The 20,525-nt window shown below is 37.0% G+C and overlaps 1 protein-coding gene across 11 annotated transcripts in view; it reads left to right on the top strand.

Moving 5' to 3' along the window:
* Nucleotides 1–20,525, top strand: part of LOC134537674 (prominin-1-A) — a 224,089-nt gene that overhangs the window by 195,517 nt on the left and 8,047 nt on the right. For 3 of the 11 annotated variants that reach the window (XM_063378372.1, XM_063378378.1, XM_063378370.1), the window contains 9 exons: nucleotides 717–866; nucleotides 4,095–4,316; nucleotides 6,585–6,822; nucleotides 8,289–8,387; nucleotides 10,079–10,306; nucleotides 11,114–11,269; nucleotides 14,932–15,053; nucleotides 15,758–15,808; nucleotides 17,748–17,942. In XM_063378372.1, coding sequence (XP_063234442.1) covers nucleotides 717–866; nucleotides 4,095–4,316; nucleotides 6,585–6,822; nucleotides 8,289–8,387; nucleotides 10,079–10,306; nucleotides 11,114–11,269; nucleotides 14,932–15,053; nucleotides 15,758–15,808; nucleotides 17,748–17,942 — 1,461 coding nt within the window. The remainder of the gene's footprint in view (nucleotides 1–716; nucleotides 867–4,094; nucleotides 4,317–6,584; nucleotides 6,823–8,288; nucleotides 8,388–10,078; nucleotides 10,307–11,113; nucleotides 11,270–14,931; nucleotides 15,054–15,757; nucleotides 15,809–17,747; nucleotides 17,943–20,525) is intronic. The other 8 variants (XM_063378377.1, XM_063378381.1, XM_063378375.1 and 5 more) reach the window with 3 other exon arrangements.

Genomic DNA, 20,525 nt, shown 5'->3' with positions numbered 1-20,525 from the left:
TATAAAGTACTAGTTGAAGTACCCGGCGTTGCCTGGGCTAAACGCATCATAATATAAGGATCATCACTACCGAGTTTCAAGTCTGTAGAAAAAACACTTGAAAATTGGGAAATTTTAATTTTGAAGTCCCATTCATTGCACAATATTGGTGCATCAAGGCTACGCATAGGAAAAACAGGGATGCCAATCTTCAGCTTTATTTTGTAGGAAGGCAGGTAACCCCTAGGCAAAATGTGATGAACGCACCAAACGTGCATTTGGTGCATTCCATGACATCTTGCCTAGGGGTTGAACACCATATATGAACTAAGTTCTTAACTAAACTTTTATTAGCACATTTAATTCGTTAGTAGCTGGTAGATTCCTTAAGCAGATGGGTTTCACCAAAGAGAATGATAGGAAGTTGCCAGATCTTACTATATGACCATGTGGCGGACATAGAGAAATGACACAAACTTCATTGCTTGTGTGTTTGTGATTTACCTCTTGTGAATGGAATTTACCCCTTTTTTATTCCCTTAAAGATATAATTTCATAATTATATGTTATATATGTTCCTCTCCAGTCCATAAACTACGTGCAAAAAATCATGTCTATCCGTTGCTGCATGAAAGAAGGACAGACAAACACACTTTCACATTTATAATATTAGTTATTTGTAGGGATTATTAGTTTTTCGGTTAGGAATAATGATTTGCCTGTGTGGCCTGTTCCAGGTATTACCTGTGTCTTGGGATTAGTTGTATTCTCCTGCTGATCCTGTTCTGCCTCACCATGGGGCTGTTCTATGGGTTCTGTGGGAAGAGGCCGGATGAGTACGGCAGCGACTGTTGCACCCGAGCCACAGGAGGAAAGTTTCTCATGGCGTGAGTTATCAGCCAATTGTGTAGTAATCTTTTAACATTGTTAAAGGCCCATCTACAACAGTCTGAACCTGTGGGTGGTCCATGTCCTTATCCTAATGTGAATGTCATTGTCGCATGGAATACTGCCCTGTCTTAAATTGTGATGTCGGAAACTTTATTCTAAAATAGTCACTAGAGCGCAGAAAATATATAGCGCCAAAATAAATGATTTTAGATTGTTTTAATTAATTTTTTCATGCATTATAATTTAGTAGGCAGCTATGCTTTCAATATTGAAACTTGTGAAGATTGTGGGAGTTAGAAATATTTATTTATTCTGTAAGGAAAAAGTTAAATTTGAATAAATTAATTCCAAGTACTCTGCAAAAATTAATTCATTTTGTTTGACCTTTGAAAAACATCATAAATAGAGAGCACTGACCAATATTTTGTCTCTGTCTTATTGGTTTCCATTTCACCATCTGTTATTTTCTGTTCACCTTTTTGGAAAAAAGCAAATATCACAAGTGTTTTTCTTCTATGCTACCAAGGACACAGATTGGGACAAAAAGTTAGAGTTGACCAATGTATTCGGACCAGGGGGATTCGGACCATCGCCCACACCACCCATGATGTCAGAGGGTTACATGGACCAATCAGAAATCAGTGTCCGTCAGACACAATCTAGGACATTGCTTTTGTAGACGGGCCTTTAGTGATTCATAGTGTTTAAATAATTTTTATCCAATGTTTGCCAGTGTTTTGAGTGAAAGTTAACACTATCACACGCTATCTGAAATTGTTGCAACTGTTGAACATACTTAAATGTGTTCTTTGAGGGCAGAAAATGCCTGTTCACAGTTAAGAAACTCGCAAGCATTGTAAAAATTATTTTTAGATCAAAAACTAACGCACAGCCCTTGTTCAAGGGTTGTTTCATAGTTCGCCAAAACTTTAAATACTCTTTGGACACTAATGTACTAGCCCAGTGTCTCACTCCAACACCTAAAGAGCATTGGCTCTAGACAGCACATTTCTATGTTTAATTATTTATCAGTTAAACGAATCACTATAGTGAGTTTGAAATCTCTGGACTGCGTTATTTGGGGTGTTGGGGGAGAAGGGAAGGGGTAGTCCATTCCATTAGTTATTGTTATGTCATATAAAAAATTGAAAACTACAGTGAAAAGACTTTAATTCAGCATTTTATGTTACAGAACATCAAGTAATCTGGTACCAATTAGGCTGCTTGCTTATCTGGTACCAATTAGGCTATTTGCTTTTCTGGTACCAATTAAGCTGCTTGCTTATAAATTGTTGCGGCTAGATTTCGAACGTTAGTAGCATTACTGCGCTGACTGCATTTTTAATTCATTCAGTTAATCATTACTGTGGGTTTTCGTATCAGTACAGTTTCCTGTTTTCCAGCTGGTTACATTTTGACATTTCATATTTCATGGGTACATTTCGTTAATGATTTTTTTTAAGAAGACCAACACATCTGTATTTTTTCTTTAAGGGCAACTTCTTTTAACTATCTTTATACGGTTTATTAATTTTTCTTTGGTATATTCCTGTTGAAACTATATTGACTAGGGATGGGAAAACCGATTCCCAATTTCATCGATACCTGCCGATTCTACTTAAATAAACGATAATCGAGAATCGATGATAAAAGTTGATTCCCGCATGTAGCAAAAAAAATCATTTCACAACATTGCAAATCTGTCAGATACAATTATTTAACGATTCTTTGAGTGGGGTTATGACTGACTAGACGCATATATAAGTCATATTTCCCCAAATAAATAATATCTAAAACTTGGGTCGATGTTATACACAAGTCAAATACAGTTTTTAAGCGAAATCGCCACAACACAGCGTTTTTCCACGAAATTTAGTATTAAAACGCGAAATCGCAATGTTTTTACGGGAAATTTAAATACTGGGTAAAAGACTTGTCTCGTCACTGGTAAACAAACACCGCAACATTGCCGCCACTGAACATTAATCATAAATGCACTAAAGCAAACAAAAGCTTACACACACTCACGTTATGTTAAACCCAAAAATATACTGTAAAAATACGCAAAACTACGGCGTTTATTTTCCTTTCCAGCATAATGTTTGGCTGTGGTTTGGATAGATAAGACAAACAGGCGAAGTTTTAAAGTCTACGCACACCGCTCGGGGCACTGACGTCAGCTTGGAACAGCGACACCAAATAAATACAAAAGCAAGCAGATGATTGGGCAAATGGTGTTTGGAACAGCCTTACGTGAGTGGCCATACCACGTCAGCCAGGGGCGCTGGCATATAGTTGGAACAGCGTCGTAGTATCAAGCAGATTATCAGGCGAACCATGCTATTTCGTCACCCAGCCGTACGGGGCAGCACAAGCATTTTAAATCGCGCCAAAAAGCGGAAAAATGTAAACAAACATTCATTTTCGAATGGTGTGACAATGATGATTAGTTGGTCAGTGTTTTATAGATTTTGTTGGGTCGTTACCACAACGCCGAAATAACAACGAATGAATTTGTGTTTCTTAAATGTAACTTAACGCCGAAATACCACAATCAAGTACAACACTTTCATTTGCTAGTTCTCTAGTTGTTGCTTAATTTTGCTACTGTTTCATTTCACAATTTTTTTAGTTAATTTGTACCCTTCTCTAAGTTAGGCAAGTTGTATGAACGAAAATAATTTATACTGCTCAAGGAAAGCTTAAAATTTTTTTTATAGTTTATTCCGTATTACAAAACAATTTTTAGATTAGTTTGACCCCTTTGACATATGAGCCATTAACTTCTAATGATGTAAACATTTATATGAGTTAATGTTAATAACTTAGTTGTGTACTCAAATTTGATAAATATGAATTTATGATGTATGCTTCATCATATATATATTGAAAGCTGAAAAAAAAATGTTGCAAATAGAATTTGAATTATTTAATATTAAGTTAACTAGGTGAGTATCGAGTATCGAGAATCGAAGGATTTTTTAAGGAATCGATAATCGGGTATCGGAATAGAAAATTTTGGAATCGTCCCATCCCTAATATTGACGTTAGATGATCTGGCAAAGTCGTTAATCTGGCATGACTGTGGTCCCGAACTTGCCAGATTAAAGACAATGCAAGAATTTTTTTTTTGAGAGCAACAGGATCTAAATGAATCAGCTTGGTAATGGGAAAAGCTACACAATTCGGACGACAGTGAGGCGTGGAAACACTGAACGTTGCAGGGGCGTGGCCTTCATGTTCCTGTTCTCCGTGCTGCTGATGGTGCTGACGCTCGTGCTCTTCCTGGTGGGCGTGGCCGGGCACAAGGTGGTGTGCGAGTCTCTCCAGTCCCCGCGCGACAGCCAGGTGTTCGGCCTGATCGACGGACGCGTCAACATCGGCGGGATGTTCAGGTTCCCCAACAGCAGCGGCGGCATCGACACCACCCTCAGCAACGTCATCGTGTAAGTCTTGCCGCTAGCTGGGATGGGTAGCCTCATCCTCTCGTCTTAGCTGGGTCCAAAACCACCCTCGTGATTGGGATTGGAAGGAGTAGATAGCTGCAGCCTGCCCGGGCAGGGTGTAAGGACTAGTAACATTGGTTTGTGTGGGCTGGAGGTAGGGGTGCCAAAGTTTCGCTCCTTCTCACATAGGATTGCCTCGAAGGGGGTACGCTTTCACCAGAGGCTGTCCAGATTGTACCTTTTAATGGCTAACATGCTGGGACCCAGTCTGGATCACACATTCTGGCTAAGATAGCCTGATAATATGTTAGCCTAATTTTGTTAAGGGGGAGTGGCGATGAAGCTTGGATGGGCTGCCTCAGCCTCTCATTGTAGCTTCTTCTCAAACACCTCAGGTTGCGATGAAATGGCGGGCGTATCCATTCCCTCATGTTGGGAGCTCGTCTCGGTGGTTGCTCAGCCCGTAAAAGAGCATGCACTCCATCAAATCTAGAACGTTAAACTGGTGCAGATTGTAGCTTGCTAAAACGTGTTGGAGATTTACAAAAACTTCATTGTTTATAGGACTATGGGGGGAAACCAGTAGTTACTTCACACCATAAACTAAAGATATTATATATTCTGATACTTTTATTCTGTGTATGCATTGGCTTTACAGTTTACCTTGTGTTCTTTATGAATTATGCATCAACATTTTTTTTATATTATTTGACAAATAACATATTTAAAAGCTCTATGGATTGAAATATTGAAAAATACTGCATTGAAACTAGGAAAAAAACATAGCTATACAAGAACCAACATCACCAACATACGAGCTAAATTCTCCTTGACACAATTTTGACAGTTCATTAGGCAAATAACTAGTAGCCATTCAATAATGAAGACAAATTTTTTTACTGTGCAGTTTGCCAACGTAGTCTGTATCCATATTTAGTCAAAGCTTCATACAAGTCACTGGGTCTTGAACATCACTAATGAAAAAAGTACTGAAATGGGATTCATGAACCAGGAGAGGATATGAAAGTCTTTCCTCTTGATATCTATCAATTCTATATAAAAAAAATTCCCGGCTAAACGCTTTTACTGCATTCCATGTTAATCTTTCTCTCATTCATCGTCTGAATTAAGGCCTCGTCAACATTGTCATTCATTAAAGGTGGATGAGGGATGATGAGATGAGAATGAGCATTGACGGAATGAATAGTGCCTCTGGAAAACCAGCCAGCTCACAGCAATGTTCACCATATTTTCCATTTGCATAATGTTTGTGTTAGACCCCACCAGAAATCGAACCTGGTTTCTTGTTGTGAGGTAGGTGTCTGACCACTCTACCATTGTGGCCACTCTAACAGCCATTCCTTCTTACAACTGCATAAAATTAGTGTTGCATGTCTTTCCCCTGGAGCACTTGATGTCGAGGGGTGTTGAAACCTAGTTTGTTAATTCATTCAATATTCAACCCGCAGGTGGTTTTCTGTCCGAAAGAGCCAGTTGGGGAGTCAGTCTTTGTTTAATCAAGTTTCTAGAAGCACTCACTTGAAAGTGACAAGGTTAAAAAAACACTGAGAACTGACTCAGTACCTACAAGGCATTCTCAGTGTGAAATTTAATTGAGTTGGTTAGTGAGTTCCGTACCCATAATTTCATAAGATAGATTTGCTAGATCATTTAATCTACCTTAGAATTTACTCACTTGTAGCAGTATTTAACTCCAATTTGCTGCTGAAAATCCTCTTCTGGTTATGTGATGAAAAAATGTTTTATTAGGTTAATGCTGTTAAGTATACAGTATTACATATAAACAAGAGACTACCAAGTTTATATCATGCTCCAAAGAATTTGGCTCTTCACTTAGTGATAGCGTTAATTAATCTTTAAAAAATGTATGAAAATTTTGAACCACAAATCAAGAATGTGTAAAGCCACCAAAAACCACTATGTTGTGTGGCAAACTTAATATTGTAGAATTATTAAAAAAATAATTTTAAATTTTTTTTTTAACCTCACTGTTTTTGTTTGTAGTACTTTCTACAGTGCAAAGAACTGGAATGGATTGAGCCATATTTCCCACGTGCCAAAAATTCTTGTTTTTGACCCTGCTGGGAATCAAACCCATGTCGTCTCGGTGGGAGGTAAATAATCTGACCACTCAACCACCAGCTCAGAGTTCCATTTGTTTTTTTTTAAATTTCTTAATAAATGTTAAAATGTTATGAATGTATAATATGTAAAAGTGTAATGGGGGTGAAATTGGTTTTGTTTCAGTACTTGCCAGAAGAACGCAAGCTTGTACGAAGTGCTACAGCTGTCCCGAGTGATTGACGTTTCAAAAATAAGCCATTTCCCAACCACGTACAACATGACAAATTCTATTGCAGATATTAAAAGAATGACGTTCTCTCTTAATAATAAAGATTTCGAGATTCTAGACAGTTTGACAAAGCAAAAGCTGCGTAACTTGTCCCACTCCTTCGACAACATCAACTTTGAAGCTTTCAATAAGGTATGTTCTCTCTAAAGAATGCTTACGGTCTGTGAATGTGCAGTAATAAGAAATTTGATTGTACTGCATGTGTTATGTTTATTCCAAAAACTTTTGATTTAAGATTATAAAATAAATAGCTGTTGTGTTTGTGATGCAGTTAATATCACAAACATTTTTATTTTATTATATTGTTTCATTGAATAGCTTTTTTTACATGAAAAGATTGATTAAACATTTCCTTGTATATTCCATGCAGCAAAAAATATTTTTACTGTTTTTCACTCAATGCATCCAACATTGAATGTTTTAATGAATTTAATATTAATGCCTACTAACGTACTTATACAATAATTATTTTTGACCTTTAAACACTATTTTTCATCCCTTGCACTAATACATGGTCATAAAAAGGTTTAAGTTAAATTAAGGTTGTTTATTATTCTGATGAATTTGATACTAAGGAAGTTTAAATTTTTTTAAATTTCAATCTGTTTTTTTGGTAATGTTTTGTTTCATCAAAAATTGTTTCCGTCAAAGGTTTTAGATAAAGGTTAGGAGTTTTAAGTAAATGATAATGGATTTTATAGTACAGCTATCAAAAAGTTAAGACTTTTTTGACTTTCTACCCTTCTTATTTCCACTCCTTACAGTAATGGTTTGTTACATAAAATTTACTTTAGACAAAAGTTTTCAACAATATTTAAAAAGTTAAACAAAACTAAACATTAATTCAATAGAGTTCATGGTAGGGAAGTTTTATTTTTATTATTTCAAACCCAGGTTTTTTCAATCCCTTCAGTAATGGTTTGTATGATCAAAAATTGTTGCAGACAAAAGTTTTGGTTTAAATAAAAATTGTAAAACTAACAAAGAATTTGTACGAATTTGATGTGCCTACAAGAGTTTTTGTTTGTCCTCCAACCCTTGTTTTTTTCAACCCCTTGCAATTATGGTTGGTTGTATCAAAAATTTATTCAGACAAAAGGTTTTGGGAGTACTCCTACAAGTAATAATACTTTCAAATGGATGTGATATTTTTCATATTATGGGAGTTACAGCGATTTTTCTGGTTTTTTTAAAAAAAAAACCTTCCCCGTTTCTAACTCTTTGGTCGGATATTGCCTATTAATGAACTTTAAAGAGATTTTCCACTTCTAGATTTTATGAATCAGTTTGGAAGTGGTTTGTGGAAAACTGCGGCTTATAAAGCAAGTAACTCTCTGGTACTTTGATAGGGACCTAAGAATATGTAAGCACTTTAAAGTGACTAAGCATTTCATATGACATAATTTTTATTGATAGTACCACTGTAATTCACCTTTGATATTTAAAATAGCATATATAACTTATTCTAATACAAAACAAGTTTAAAGGTTTCCTTTATTTTTAAATTTTTATTTTAATATTTTTAAAAATAAAATTGGTATATGGAGGAGCAAGAATATTCAGTTGCTGCCTGGCCTGAACTTTGTTTATTTTTCCAGATGCAAGATGCTGTTGTGCAGATTGACTTGATGAATCTAGCTCGGGACCTTAACAACACGGCTGACATACTGGCTGGTAAACCTGCTCTGGATCCACAGGCAAGGAAATTTTGTTTTACCAATTTCAGGCTCTGTGTGGGTTTAATCTAACTATTATTGGCATGCTAAAGTAATTTGGCTAAGAAAATTTATAGCTGCGGTGTAGAGAGATCAATATAATTAAGAACCAAAAGTAAATTTTGCAGCTTGGTTCAACTCAGTGTTGTAAATTTTTTTTCAAACAATTATTATCAATGTAATTTCAGTAGTCCAGGAGTTCTTATACGTAGGTTGAATTCCATCTAATAAGGGGCCTTCGAGTGTGACACTAATTATCTATGTATTTGTTCTTAATTTTCAAGCCCTTGGTTACAGTGTGATAATATTTGTAACGATATTGAAGAATCTAAGAATGTTGCGACTGTTGCAATGTTAGGAAGTGGTGTAGTGATATTACTCATTTTGTTCAGTGAAAAAATTATAAAAAACTGAGAATTCGTTGAAAAACCAGGGTATATTCAGTTTATGGGCTGTTTCTAGATACCCTGGCTTGTCAGGTTAGTTTTTTCTTAAATACAGTAATATCATGTTAAAAGTTTCTCAAGGTACTTACAAATTGAAACACAGGGTATCCACATCCTAGATAGTCAGGGAAAATCAGAGAATAGTCAGGGAATTTAGATTTGGTCTGAGAAAGTGAGGGATTTTACTTGAATTCCTGGAGAAGTCATAGAAATTCTATAGTGATGATAATTTGAGGTGAAAGTGTCATGCTCCAGTCTACCATCACTCATATTGTAAGAGCATTTTTTTCTTGCATAAGTGCATAGTCATATACACTATAAAATAGTGTATGCAAGATTCTGTTTTATAAAAAGAAGGAAAGTGGAGAGAACTAGGCCAGCTATGGGGTGTAAAGGCTGGTATTTATTTATTTTTTTAATAAAATTGCAACATAAGTAAATCATAAAAAAAAAAATTTTTTTTTTGTAATATTTGGCCAGGGATTTTCTTTAGAGGTTTTTACTGTGTGTATAATTTGGGTACTCCAGTACCTATTAGTGTGAAAACAATATTGAATTTTTCAACCTTTTACTGCATTTGACTAGTTTTGTCAAAAAGTTCCAGAAAAATTTATCTTGTTCATTTATACATTTTTGACGTGACAACGTCTAATAAATTGATGAATGCCGACTGCACGCACGAAAAAGTGTCCCGTAACGCACATTGTCCGGTTGCGCTGTGTCCCGTTGCGCTGTGTCCCGTTACGCTCATTGTACGCTTGCGCCGCATCTATCTCTCTTCCACTTGATTGGAACAACCATCGATTTGACTTTTTCGAGGCACATTAAACTTGAAACACTCCCATTCGTTTCCTACTTTTCCTATCATCGTCCTATCCTTAACAGAATAACACAGACTGGAAGAAGTTAAATAGCAAAAATGTATAAAAGTTATAGCTAAAATAATCTCTTCGCTAAAGTAATAAACATATTTGAATTAATGAGTGCAAATAAAAGAAAATTAATCAATTAAATTGTAGATTTCATTTCACTCCTTCTTTGTATCCGTACAAAATAGTGATATAATTCAATTTTATTCATAAATGTATGCAATCATTTCATCAATGTTTTGTTATGACGTCGTCACGTTAAACTATCGTCCGTAAACCGACTTTATACAACCGATTTTTTTTTTAAAGTGGAGCGAGGATGCGAGTGACCACGACTGTTGACTGACTGCGCTTGCAGATAGCGGCCTCGCTGCGGATGCAGTCGGCGAAGCTGCAGCGTCTGCAGGAGACGGAGGTGCTGGAGTTGAGCCGGGTGGTGAGGCAGCTGAAGGACAAGACCCTGGCGCTCCAGACGGACATGAAGTTCAACCACTCCTCGCTGGGGGAGGCGGTGGAGAGCCTCGTCACGTCCGCGGGCGCCGTCGAGTCGTACATGAAGGACAACGGCACCGACTCCATCAACATGGTGAGGCCCGAGGAACACGGTGGCAGCCTGTTTGGGACACGGCGGCCGTAACAGAATAGCTATTTTACCGGTTTGTCCAACGTCAGTATAGTCTTTGAATATATATACTGTATAAAAGTCGCGAGTCGATAGGATTTACTCTACGTTTTTCAGGAGCGTATGATGAGCAGCTTGGGAACTTTACCGCTGCAGTGCGCTGCCGTAACGTCCTGTAACGTCTTAGGTTGTTATTTACACATTACAGCGCAGCACTGTCGCCCGCTGTCATTCCCTGCACCCCCCACCAATCATTCACTGCAGCTCAAGGTCGTTCAACGGGAGGGGGAAGGTGTGTTTGAAGAGTTCGACACTTGTCCGCTAGGGACCACCAGAAGTCGATGCCCTAGAGATGGTGGCGATTGCGGCGGTGAATTAACCAACTACCTCAAACCGTATTAGAAATTTTAACCTGGGCTGGCGACTTCTATACAGTATATATATTCAAAGGTATAGTTTAACTTCATTGCAATGGGAAATATTGATTTGAAACTTTTTTAGGAACATACACCATAGCTGGCTTTCAGCATCTGTTTTTTTATTAGTTCTCCACTGATTATTTTTTGTTTACTAGATGCTTTTTTTTTCTGCTGTCAACTTGGTACAATTTTTTACTTAATGATTTTGCTAGAAATTTTTTATGTTCTTTAAATGATTCTTGCAATGGGTAAGATTGGACTCAAATGATTTTCCACGTGAGTTTGACTGAGTTAATGTTTCTGCTAATGTTATGTATGTCACCTGTCTGTCTATATTTTTTGTACCCTGCAGCTTATCGAAGAGTTCCTGAACTCTTCTGTCAGGATGGTGGATGCGTTCCTGAAGCGCACAATCAACAACGTGACGGGCGCGGGGAGATGCGGGCCGCTGAGCCAGGTGTACAGCTCCGTCGTCGTCGCCACGTGCCACGAAGCGCTGGATCCTCTTGTGAGTGCCCTGCTCACTCGATCCGTCTGGCGTACTGCGATCAATGATGAACGTTTGAATATTACGCTGCTTGTAGGGATGGGGCGACCGAATCCAATATCTGCCGAATCCGCCGAATCCTAGGGATTCGAAGCTTCGGCAGGTCTGATATAGGATTCGTCAAAGGATTCGGTTTTTTACTATTTGCGGAAAAAAAAAACGGTAAAACTCGCTTACGAGGTCCCGCATGGTAGGTTTTTCCGTATAAAGCGTTGAAGTTGCCCGAGGTATCATCATTTACGCCATTAAATGTGTGATATAAAGTCTGTTAAATTTTTTTCTGAAACTTCCTGTCTCAAATAATGGCGCACGTAAATATGAAGAAAAGTCAAATGAACAACAACATACGAAGAAATATGGATGATGTACTATAACTACAGTACAAACCCAATAGTTATTTTAAGATAATTACCATAAAAAGAACTAAAGATTCTTTGTAGAATACCATAATTACTACAGAAGCATGATAGCTACCATATTTGCACTATAGTTACCGTAACAACCGAGATGTATATTTACCGTTATAGTAATGTATTATTTATTTATGACATATTAAATTAAAGAACATTTAAAAAAAAAGGATGTTAAACATTGATATGTACGGATGGCACATGTTGCTAAGAAATAATGTGATCTGAAATAATGCAGTACTACTACAAAAAGTGAAAATGGTACTCGTGGATTTTTAGGTTATGGCAGTCTCTTTCGTTTTTCAGTAATATCGGCCGAAAATTAACAAGCGTACTGTATCGGAAGTCGGCAGAAATGCCGATTCAACTAAATATTGGCAAAATCGGCTTCTTCAGTACAGCTCTACATTTGATGTCATGAGTGAACATATTTCAGACTTCAGGATATTGAAAAAGACTTTAATTTCCATGTAGGTTTATTGTGTGTATGTTTTTTTGCAAATGTAAGTAAAATGCTTTTATTTTTATTACTTTCAATTGATTAAACTTTAATGACCAGTTACAGATATTAGGACACTAATTTTGAGGTTAAGCAATTTTACTAAAGCATTCCAGCCACGCAGGTTGCCAGCGAGAGACGCTTCTCTTCTGCTGGAAACACTATCTCCAATCGTAGAGCTAATTTGACTCCTGAACGTGCAGAACAAATTATTGTTTTGCATGATAGATTAAAGAACAGAATTTAATACTCTGTGACAATCTCTCTCAGAATTATTGTGAGGAAAAGTGGAGATGTTGAAACAATGTGAATGTACTTTTCAAACAACATGATTTTTGGTGCTAAGTTTGTTGAAGCTCAGTAAGGGCTTCAGAAAAATTGACAAGGATGAAATTTTTCCAAAGATATGTTACATTTACACAAACATATACTTGGTTATGTTAGTTGGATGATATCAGTTACTAATGAACAAATGGAAACAGGTAAGATTCAATGGAAAAAAAATGTTATTTTTTTTTCTAGCAGTGCGAAATGTAAACACACTCTGTAAATAGTTACCCAGAATTAATAAGCCCACTTCATTTTAATACTTTATTCAAACATTATACTAAGTTTAAGATAAAAATAATTTCCCAAAAGTGTAACTGTACCACAAAAGCTCGAGCTCGGCTCGAAGTAAAATTCTTAGGCTCGCAGACCTCTAGTTATTTATAGAAAAAATCCTAACCGCTAATCTGTACTAAAGCTGAAATTTCTCAAGAAAAATTTTTTATCTTTATATACACTTATACCAGAAATGTACCAAAGTACATGTGATAAAGTCAAGGGACTTTAAGTGCAAGCAGAATACATCTCACTTACATTAGATATGTGGACATCATCTGTTAAAAGATTCGAGTTTGGGTTCGAGATTCGGCAATTCCAGTCTCGGATTTGAGTTAGGATTCGGATTCGAGGAAATCAGGATTCGCCCCATCCCTAGCTGCTTGCTTTTAGAGTTGGGGCTATTGCATGGTTTCGATACTTCAATACTTTGAGACAGGATATTGTGGTTTTATTTTTAGTTCAATTTGGTTTTTAAAACTTTCGGTATTTAAATTTTTGATAAAAGCAGTTTTCTAATACTTAATTCCACCAAAATAGTAATACAATTTATATGCTGCATTTTTACAATAAAAAATTAGTAATAAATAAGTCTAAAACAGAACATCAAGAACAATTAAAATAAATTAGCGAGTATTTGTGGTTTAAAAGTGATGAGTGATGTACTATAAAAACCAAATTAAATTAATTTTTTTCGATCCATGCACTATGGTACTATTTTTTTGTCTAGAAATAACATTTCTTAAAATAAATTACTTTTTTATTCCAAGAATTAAGTTTTGGTTAAATACTATGTAATTCCATGATATAACTTGCATTTTGATGCTATATAGTGTATTAACTCACATTTTGGTGTTACATGATGTTTTTGAATGCTTTTTGGTGTTATAATGGTTTTATTTCAATTCACCGCGTAATCTTGTTCCTATCAATGGTTAGTACTGTTTTCAACTTGATACCCTCATTACTTTCAATTTTTAATTCTTTTAGAATTAACATACACTATTTTGTTAACATACATAGTTTATTAACACTTGAAGAAGAAATGACTTGGGGGCCAAAAATTATTTAAGTTCCAGAAAAAGTGTTACTGTTATCAATTCATTTACTGAAATAATGTCTCTCAGTTACATGCTGATATTAACTTATTTTTATAAGTACTTGTTTATAAAGTTTTTTTAATCTTTAAGCAAAGAATTGAGGTTATAAAAACTTATTAGAAAAGGAACTTAAAATATCAAATGTGATTGAAGTGAACATGCATGTCAGTGGTGTGTGTTAGTGTTTGTGTGTTTTTATGGTTCTCCCTCCTCCTCATCATGTTTTATCTCAACAGGTTTTTGTGACACAACTATCCAAACTTTTTTTGACATGAAATTTTCCATGCTTTCTACTGCAACATTCCATGACAAAACTGCCGAAAAGGGCAAAAAAAAAATGAGTAGGGTGCCATGCCGTCTGTTATCTCTTGGTGAATGATACGGGTAAAAAAATTATAAGAGATGGGAATAGGGGAGTTAGTAATGGCATAAATTGCTGCCACGGCTGGCCAATCTTTGAACAAAGCACATGATGCAGGGTTGAAACCCATCATTATTAGGCGTAAAGGCTTCGGCCTAGGGCGCATTTAGTCTTTTCTCTAACCCAGACCCCTCCCAACAAATACACTTAGTTTTAGTTAGGTTAGGAAAAAAATTGAAGGGAAACAAGAATATAAAAAATAGTATTCTTGGGGCATAAAGGATGAAAAGGGAAGACCAGAACCGGTGCCATGTTTCTTACACCGCAATAACCCGAGACACGGAACATAAAGACTTCACTTGTATTCTACTGGAGCCAGATTTATGGTGCGACACAAATTCATGGACGACCGTGGCAGTGAAAAGTTGGATTTTTTCGCCCAAAATTACAGATGCGATCCTTATGCTGGTGAATACAGTGTTGCCATTGTCCATTCAATAATAAATAAATTTTTTTCCTCCCCTTGAAATGTTTTATTAGTAAAAAAGTAAAAAGTGATTATTTTTCCAGTTTTATTGTGAGGAACAAGACAGCAATACAGTAATTTATTAATGCTGATAGTTTTAACGATGTTTTTTTTTGTTTGGCAGAATGGATTCTGGGCAAGCATTGGCTGGTCACTCCTGCTCTTCATTCCTGCCATAATACTGTCCGTCAAACTGGCTACTCTGTACAAAAAATCAGACCCCTACCCTGGACCGCTCGTTGAATCGTAAGTAACACTTCAACTGTTTACGTTTTATGGGGGTTTGTGTGTGCGTTCATTTTAGTCATGATACATTTTTTTTAGCATGGGTTTTTTTGTATACAATTCTTGCATGGGGTTGAATTTAACTTTTACAAATTCTTAAACTTACCCTTCGATATTATTTATTTTTATTGTGGTTTGTGAGGCAAAATCTTTGTGTTTTGAATGTAAAGTGTATGTGTTTATAAAGTTAGGTGATGGTAACCATTGTTCATTTTATGTACATATGTATGTATATATGTATGTGGGGAAAGGGATATCTTAATTTTGAGAATAGAACATTTAAATCTATTTTTAAGACTTTTTGTGATAACTTAATGCAAAAATTGCATACTTTAATTATTTAACATGAATTTTTCACTCATTATAATTTTCTATGATAACAGTTAAAAAAAAATCTTAACCTCATTAATTTTAAAATCCTTATGGCAAGTTAGAGATCAAGAAGTATACATGATACTCCAGTGATAAAATGTTATAAAGTACTGCAGGTAATACCTAGGTTTCTGTGTGTTTGTGTGTGTGTGTGTGTCATGTTGATGGTGTCATTACTGGTATCTGTTATTACGGGTATCTGTCATTAACAGGAAATGGTGTTGTAATGGTTGGTCTTTATCTGCATGTTGGTTGTGGTGGTATTCTTAACTAACGTTAATCTTTGTTTACAGTGATTACTTGTATGATGCGTACGCCGATCGCGATAACATTCCACTAGCAAAGTAAGTTGTGTTTATTGTGCTTGATGTTGCCTTTGTTGTTTATAGCATGCAAATATGTTGGGAAATTTATTTTGCTAGAAAACCAAGTATGTTGTAATTCATGAAGTACTTAATGTAGTGAGTATGCTATTAATTAGCCATCTAAAGCAGTGCTTAAAATAACTTGAAAATATTGTTTTTTTTTTGTATGAAAAGACCATCACATTTTTTACCAGCAAAGCTTTGCTGAACTCTCTGCCTCCAAAATGTCAATTTTTTTTTTTTTTTAGAACTGTCCCATTTTCTAAACTGTATTTAGATATGTAATGAGAATTTTTTTAATTGCATCTCTTTCTTGGGTTGGCACCACCATGTATGTACATTTAGCCATAAGCTCAAATGGCATGTGCGCTCTGACTTGTGCCAGAATTAGCCTGTGTAAATGTACATTCAGTGGCACCAACACGACAGTACCACCTGATAGAACTCGGACTATCTGGTTAGCTGTCTTGGGATTGAAAAGGCATAAGAAGATTTTGAACATGAGGAGATAGTGTGCAGAGGAACATAAATATTGTCATAGTTGTTCATTAGGCTTTAACCACGTAGCACAACTGTTAAGTTGATTCAGACATAGAACGTTTGCACGAGTATTAGTGTTATTCATAGAATAATCCAGCACATTCAGTTGGCTGTATGGCTGTATGCTATCATTTGGATTAGTGTTTTCAACAGATTTAGGATCTGTTTCAGAGTTACTATTCCCTTATGACTTTACAATAATTTCCATGTTATATTGAATGCATGGTTCAACTTAGTATGATTTAGAGCAGTTTCTTTTGAAATTATCCTTCAACCACACTTAACAAACTGTAGTTTGCTTTTAGTGGATGCAATAAGTAAATCATATTGGTAACTCTATTGTTTTGATTTATAAAAACATAATTAATTGATTCATGCCTAATAATCTATTACTGAATAACATATTGAGAACCACCTTTTCTTAATATATTACTGGCTCTCGGCTGACAGAGTAGGTAAGTACTGCTTATGCAGTCTGTTAACCCCAATGTTGTCAGCATATTTTCTCACTTTTTGAATACGGTTAAAAAAAAATAGAGGCTTACATTACTCATGGTGTCTGCAATCAATTTTTGGTATAACATTTTTGTTATTTATTATTAGACTAGTATTGCTTGTTAGTAGTATGTTAAACATCAAAATGAGGCTCTCTCATACTCTTAGGAAAAAATGTTCTCACTGCTGACTTTTGAGTGGTCCAATCACTCACTTCCCATCAAAGTTTTAAGAGATCGAGACCTGGCAATGTCAAACATTGATTATCTAGATTGCGAAACGTGGCAGATGTTGCCATGAGTCTGTAGGTTTTTTGGGGTACTTCTATTCCCCCCCCCCCCCCTTCCCTTGTATTCTTTGAATCAAGACTTCATTCTCTTCTCATCTCATCTCTTATTCCCTCTTAGCAGGGGCGTTGGAACCGGGGGGGGGGGGGGACAGGGGGGATGTGTCCTCCTGAACTTTTTGGTTGGAGGGGACTGTCCCCCCCAACTTTCTAGACCGTGATATTTTTATTTTATAATATTATTCTGTCCAACTTTAATTGTAATTTCTTCACTCTCAAATTTGATCTTAAAGAAACTATAATAATTTTAACATTGATGTATCCAATGGTTAGATACAAAAACTGCTTAAAAATCGCTATTTTGCACTTTTAAAATCAAAATTTCCCGGTGGAGGACCCCCGGACCCTCTGTCTTAGTAGGAGGGGAATGGGTTTACATGACATCAAAATCATTATTTGTCCCCCCCCCCCCCCCCCAACTTTATGAACACAGCTACGCCAATGCCTCTTGGGACCTCGATAGCGAAAAGACATGCTAAGCCCCAATTCGTCGCCAGCGTGTCTCTTGTCACGCGTGGGAATGCTCGTGTGTTGTAGCGTCCACGACAAGAAGGGCCACCACCGCCGCTACGACGAGACGTACGACAACTCGACCGGCTACCTGGGCGACTACAGCGCCCACCTGGGGCGCGACCGTGGCCGGGGTGACGGGAGGGCGGACCGAGGGCCCGCCGCGGCTGCCCACAACGACGGCCGCTACAGCGACATGGCTCCCAAGTACACACGACTAGGGTACCTGGCTCAGCTTACTGTCCTTCCCTCATCCCCACCGGTGCATGTGCGGGCGAGGCAGGCCTGCATGCTCTCTGTGGCTCTCGTCGGTGCTTTGAAACCCTGATATATCAGACTTTTCAGGTAGCTCTCGTTAATGTAGCAATACAGTATAGGACTTTTCATGTATTCCTTGTAAATACAGCAAAACATTTGTAGGAATTTTCAGTTTGGTTATTAATACAGCAAAACCATAATAGGACTTTCTGTTAGCTTTTTAAGGATACAGAGATATTTTATAATAATGTCCAGATAGCTCTCAATAATATAGATAAACCCTAATAGGACTTGATTGATTGATTGAGTCAATCTCACAATTGGGCTTTTACTCGGTGGCAAGGAGTCCTCTTTTTCCCTTTTTCTTCCCCCTCCCCTTTTCTAGTCTTCTCCTCAGGTCCCTTGTATCTTTCACCCCCAGCATTCCTTTCTCCAGCCCATTCCACTCTCTCCCTGTCCTTACTAGGATGGCATGCCTCCCTCTTTCTGTTTGCCTCCATTCCCTCAGGAGCTTCCACCAGTGATCTCTCCGTTCTCTATACCAACCTCTGTGCACCCTAGTTCCCAGCTGTCCCCAGCCCCCACTCCATTCATCACATTAAACAACCTGACTAACCTTTCCAGTTTCCACCCTCATCCTCAACCGTAATGCTTCCCACACCAAATTCTTTAATCATCTCAAACGGACTATGCATTCCCTCTCTTGCCCTTCCCTTCTCCACATATCTATCACCCAACTCGCTGCTGTACGCTGCACATTCTCCAGCTCCTTTACCTCGGTCACTAGGTAGGCGTCCCAGACCACAGCCTCATACCCCGTCATGGATCTGACCAATGTGGAGTATGCCGTCTCCCTTACCCTCCTGCCTGCTCCCTGTGGGGTCTTGCCAAGCAACCCAAGCATAGTGGCTTTTAAATAGAACTTCACCGGAGGTTACTAAATAATTTGTGTTTACTCACCAGAAAAAAAAATTAAAACTTAGAAATTATTGATATACATAACTACATATATACGCAATGCAGAATGTTTGTGCTTTGTATGGGGAAAACATTTTTGCAAGCATTTTGAAATGAAGTGCATTCCTTTATGGCATCGTTGCTTCCGTTGTATAGTATGCAGATGAGTTGGAGGGTGAAAATAGCTGGCCTATGCACGATGGAAGACTGCGCGCCAGTTCTGAGCCATGCGTTTGGAAGCATCACCGCGCTAGATACACTAGCAAGCGTTACACTTATCATCCTCCCTCCAGACTAGGCGGGCCCCTTAATCAAACATACAGTCTTGAGAAATTTGGGATTCTAAACCAGTCACACTTGAGGCCTGACACCAGGCAATGTTGGGGGCAATTTCCATCCGAGTACCAAAATTTCCATATAGTCAAAAAAGGCTAAAGCATCAGTCAATTGCCTAAATTGTGTGTTTTTGAATCTATATTTATATTAATGCATTTCTGGCACTATCATAAATTAGCAGGGGATGAAGATGTTTGTATAATCTATAACATTTACACATACATTCCACTCGTTTAAGTCAAATTTGAAGTTACGCCACATTTGAGCTGGAATGCCAAGAAATGTTAAAACAATTTTTTTCTTGGCTTTGATAGAATTAGTTATTTTTGCTTGATTCAGATTTATGTCGTAGAAGATATTTATCTAATTTGACATGATTCTGTTTCAATTAGGAAGATGTGGTGTTGTATATGTTGGTAGTGGAAATTTTTGCCGTTTATTTTTGCTCAGTTTGAAATGTTTTTATTGCCGGCCTGCCTCATCATACTAATTTGCTACTAAGCTTAATGTTTCTCCATTGTCTGCTCTGTTACATTCTGTGGTTTGTGTAACAGAAATGAGTGTAAGTTTTTTCTAGTGTCTGTCTGTTGATTTCACTTTTACATGCTTTAAAATTTCTGTGTTTGACTGAAGGTTTAGAAGCAGTGTCTAAGCTATAATCTGAAAAATTTACTAACTACTTAGGTTATAACACCTGTAGATACAGAAAATGCAGTACTTAAAATTGTTTATTGCACTATGTACATAGCTTTATTCATACACACACACACACACACACACACACACAAAAAAATCACACACAAAACACACAAAAAACATACACTCGCACACATGACCACATGCGCACACACACAGAGCGATAGAGGCATAGATATAGGCATGCATAGATATAGGACAGACAGATACACACATACACACACTTATAGACATAGATACAGAGAGAGATGTGAGCCACAGAAGAGATGTGAGACAGGCAGAAAGAATTATGACAGCAGAGAGATATATTAATTAGATGGAGAGAGATGTAAGATAACTTTAGGAGTGATGTGAACCACACAGATGTGAGAGATATGTGGTAGAGTAAGAGAGACAGTGTTTATATAGTGAGAGATTTATATATGATATATTGAGAGATAAGGATAGAAACTGAAAAATTGAGAGGGAAAGATAGACAGTGGGTGGAATTGAGGGTGAGAGAGATTTAAAGAGAGATATTGAGAGAGAAATATAGAGGGATAGAGAGATTAGTAGATA

The sequence above is a fragment of the Bacillus rossius genome, chromosome 12 (assembly GCF_032445375.1).
Source record: "Bacillus rossius redtenbacheri isolate Brsri chromosome 12, Brsri_v3, whole genome shotgun sequence".
NCBI classification, from domain to species: Eukaryota; Metazoa; Arthropoda; class Insecta; order Phasmatodea; family Bacillidae; genus Bacillus; species Bacillus rossius.
This window is presented reverse-complemented; position numbering and strand designations above follow the sequence as displayed.